Consider the following 4,487-nt stretch of genomic DNA (forward strand, 5'->3'; position numbering starts at 1 on the left):
ATAAAAATGGCTTTTAGAGCATTAGAAAAATAGTTTTTTACTTAAACCATTTTAACAATAACGACATTTTGGTCATTATGAAAAATTAATTTCAATTGACCTAGAGATTTTGATAGTTTAAATGACACAAGAAAAGTATTTTAAAAAAAAAAAAAAGTTGGAAACATATGTGTAATTAATGAAAAACAGAGGGTGTATATGAAAAAAATTGTAAATTAGAGGGAATATTTGTGTAATTTATTTATTTTATTATTACAATATGGGAGGGAACATTTTAACCCAGATGGAGGTAAAGCCTTGGGCCATTTGCAAGACCAAATAAAATATTTAATAACTTATATTGACTTAGAAATTAATTAATCTCAAATCTGCCTCAATAATCTGCTTCTTACTTTTACCTCTCACCCTTGTTAGCCATTTTCATTCCTTCCCTAATTCTAGCCTGCATCTTTCTCAACCTTGCTCTCTCGCTCAATCACTATTTCCATATTTCCAACTTTTTTCCAAGATACCATTTCTATAGTCGTCCCTTCTATACTATTCTTTTGTGAGTCTCTTGCAAAAATAAACACAAAAATGGCCGACTTAATAATCACTCCAGTCATTGAGAACTCAATCAAACTGCTCCAATATGAGATAAATTTGCTTAGTGGAGTGAAAGATCAAGTCAGCACACTGCAATATGATCTTAGAATCATGAATGCCTTCCTCAAAGATTCCGCTGGTAAAGATAATAAGCGTTACCTTGTGAAGGAAGTAATCGACCAAACCAATGAAATCGGTCTGGAGGCAGAGGATATTATTGACACATACATAGCTATAGCCATAAAGAAACGCAGGATGAACCGAATGGCGAAATTATATCATGGATTTCGCAAACCGAAGACGCTTCATCACCTTGCGAACAAAACAACAAGAGTCAAAGATTTAATACGAAGTATTAATGAAAATAAATCAGCATATGGCATCACAGAAGTCGAATCCAGCAGTTTCGATGCAGCGGCAGCACAGTTGGTTCGCAGGAAGAGGATAAACGTCGAGGAAGACAACGTCGTAGGCTTCGATAACCAAACAAATCATTTGGTAAATCGGCTTACTCACCCACAAACCTCGCAGCTTGATGTTATTTGTATCTACGGCATGGGTGGTTTAGGAAAGACCACACTTGCCAGAAAGATCTATAACAACACTAGTGTGAAAAGTGCCTTTGAATGTCGTGCTTGGGTTTATGTATCTCAAGATTACAATATCAGGAACATCTTTCTTGACATTTTGAAGTGTGTTATGCCAAAAGAAGCAAAGGAAATGTCTCTTGAAGATCCACTTAAAACGTCGGTTGAAGATCTTCAGGCGAAAATTCGCCAATACTTGAGCGAAAAGAGGTACTTTATTGTTATGGATGATGTATGGAATCCTGAAGTATGGGAAGAAGTAAGGAAAGCTTTTCCCGATGATAACAACAGAAGTAGAATCTTACTCACCAGTCGGGAAAAACAAGCTGCTTCAGCTGCTAGCTCAACTTTGCCTTTTGAGTTAAAACCTCTCGATGAGGATCGAAGTTGGGATCTCCTATGCAAGAAGGTGTTTCGAGGTGAACCATGTCCAACGGATATGGTGGTTGGTGGGAGGAAACTAGCAGAAAGTTGCAAGGGATTACCACTTTCTATTGTCGTTTTAGCAGGTATTCTAGTAAACAAAGAGAGATCAGCTCAAGTATGGTCTGATATTCTTGATGCTAAAGTCAATTCGTTCCTCATGGAGGATGGAATACCATGCTTAGATATTCTGGCCCTCAGTGTCAAACAATTGCCATATAAGTTGAAAACATGCTTTCTATATCTTGGAGTCTTTCCGGAAGACTTTGAGATTTCGACGAGGGATTTAATCCAGTTATGGATAGCTGAGGGATTCATAGAGCAAATCGGTAATAGAAAGGTGGAAGCTGTTGCAGAAGACTACTTGGAGGAGCTCATCGACCGAAGTTTGATCCAAACGGCGAGCATGACCAGCGATGGACGTGTAAGAACGTGTCGAATCCATGACCTCCTGCGAGACTTTTGTCTGAAACAGAGTGTGACAGAGAACTTTTATGAGGTTCATTCACAAGATAAACTCTCATCTAGAAGCAAGCGTGCCCGAAGACTCTCCATCCACCATAATGAACTTTCGGAATACATCTCCACCACCGATGCTTATGATCAGACTACATCATCATCATCATCATCATTATCATCTGCTCGTTCGCTTCTGTTCTTCAGCCAAGCGAAAAGCTTGATTATTCAAGAAGAGGACTGGGTATGTGTTTGTCAACGCTTCAAGTTTATTCGAGTGTTGTTGCTTTTCGACGCAAGATTATCTTCGGAATCATCAATTCCCAAGCAAATAGAAGAGCTTATCTATCTGAAATATCTTGGGATTAAATTCAAGAAAAGGTATTCAGAATCCGAAAATAGATTAAATCCAATTCGGATTCCGGATTCCATATGCAACCTTCAGTTCCTAGAAACAATCGACATAAGAGCTTGCGTGTTATGGCCGAAGAATATATGGAGAATGAAACAATTAAGACGTCTATATGCTCGTCCAATGAAGTTTCCAGATAGTCCTTCCCACCAGAAGGCTGAATTTTGCAACCTCCAAGTCCTTTCTAATCTACTTGTTGATCCGCAAACTGCAAATTACATAAAAGAGTCCAAATTCCCGAATCTATCACAGCTGGGATTGTACTATGATGGTGATCCGAAGGAAGATAACATGAATGTATCTGTGATGACGGAGATACTAATAAGCACGTCGAAATTCAAACACCTGAGAAGATTGCTGCTTCATGGCTTTCCCAAATCCGAGCCTAGTTTCAAGACTTTCCCATCAACAATCAACAAGCTAACCCTGTATATGTCATTCGTGGATTACAATCTCGTCAAAATCCTCAAAAGGCTTCCGAGCCTAAATGTCCTGAAAATAGACAGTCTGGAAGTCGGAAGCTTTAAAAGGCTGTATGTTTGTGCAGGTGACTTCCCTCAACTCCAAGTTCTCCGGATGGAAAGTTTTAATTTGGAAACGTGGGAAATGGAGAGCAATGCAATGCCAAAGCTTCAACGTTTGGTCCTCAGCTGCCCCTATGGGTTGAAAGCTCTACCAGACGAGCTATGGAGGATGAGAGAGCTGAAACATGTAGAGCTTCTAGACCCCTCAGATGAGTTAACCAAGTCTTTAAATAATTCGACTTTCTTTGGAAGCCATGGACAGCTTAATCAGTCCGGGAAGCACTCTCCATCTTTCTTTATGACCAACGGATGCCATGTCTTAATTGACTCTTTATATTAATTTTCCTCTTTCTATTTTAATTTCTTTGGTTTAAGTTTTAGATGTATTGCCTTTTTTTTTTTTTTTTTTTTTTTTGGGGGGGTTCTCTGTGGCACTATGAATGTGTTGTGTAATTTGGTTGCATTATCTTTTTTTTTTTTTTTCATTTGTCCTCAATTGGCTTTATTAGCAGTACCTTGAAAAATTTTATGAACTTATTAGTTTTAATTGTTTTTTAAGTTATACAATTCCATTCAACTAGAATGCATTAAATAATATTTTTATAAATTAAAAACTTAATTGTGACCCATAGTCATACAGTTTTAAAAAATGGAGGAAATTAATTTAATTTTATCTCATGTACTCGTTTTATAAGTTAGTCCTTTCCTTTTACATGAACGACCTGAACATCCTCAAATAATAACTAAAAGTTATCTTATGAAGAAATAAATATCTCAGTAAATATCAAAGCATGCAGCATGATTAATTTACATAGAAGTGATATTGAATTTGGAGTGATAAAAAAGAAAAAGAAAAAAGAAAAGGTACTCGGAGCCATTAAAAAAAAAAAATGGCAAGACTATCAATATGATTGAAATTTAATTACAAATAGGAGAAGATATATGACTTGCAATAACTAAATTAATTTCTTGTAAAAAAAATAAAATTAACTTGTATCTTGAGACTTAAAATTATTTTTAATAAAATATGTAAAATCAATTTGCCCAAAAAATAAAAATAAAAAGAACTTGTATCTTACAACTTAATATTATTTTTTATAAAATATGTAAAATCAACTTGCATTGATTTTCACTAAAATGTGTAAGTTTTCCAAATGAAAAATTGTTATTTAGAGATAAGGAATAGAAAATTCTCATATCATAGTATCGATATTTGTTAAATTCAGTAGTGTTAAAGGTGTCAAAAAAAAGTTTTCTAAATGATGTGATAAAAATAATATATTATTTTTTTCATTGGTTGATAAATATATATAACTTGACAAGGATAAGTGAATTTTTTAAGAAATAAATATAACTACATATTAAAACAAATGAAATAATACTATATTATTTGATAAATTATTTGATGAAGTTTATGGTATCTCTCGCATTATTGTTGCTAAATTATAAACATGTGGTTTGACACTTTATACCTTCTTTTTTTTATTTTTTCTTTTTTTT

The 4,487-nt window shown here is 34.7% G+C and overlaps 1 protein-coding gene across 1 annotated transcript; it reads left to right on the top strand.

Moving 5' to 3' along the window:
- The first annotated feature begins 576 nt into the window (after window positions 1-576).
- Window positions 577-3,327, top strand: LOC107422179 (putative disease resistance RPP13-like protein 3). The gene has a single exon (XM_016031595.3). It carries the CDS (start codon window positions 577-579, stop codon window positions 3,325-3,327), a length of 2,751 nt encoding a protein of 916 aa, XP_015887081.3.
- The last annotated feature ends 1,160 nt before the right edge of the window (window positions 3,328-4,487 follow it).

Source organism: Ziziphus jujuba, chromosome 3 (genome assembly GCF_031755915.1).
Source record: "Ziziphus jujuba cultivar Dongzao chromosome 3, ASM3175591v1".
NCBI classification, from domain to species: domain Eukaryota; kingdom Viridiplantae; phylum Streptophyta; class Magnoliopsida; order Rosales; family Rhamnaceae; genus Ziziphus; species Ziziphus jujuba.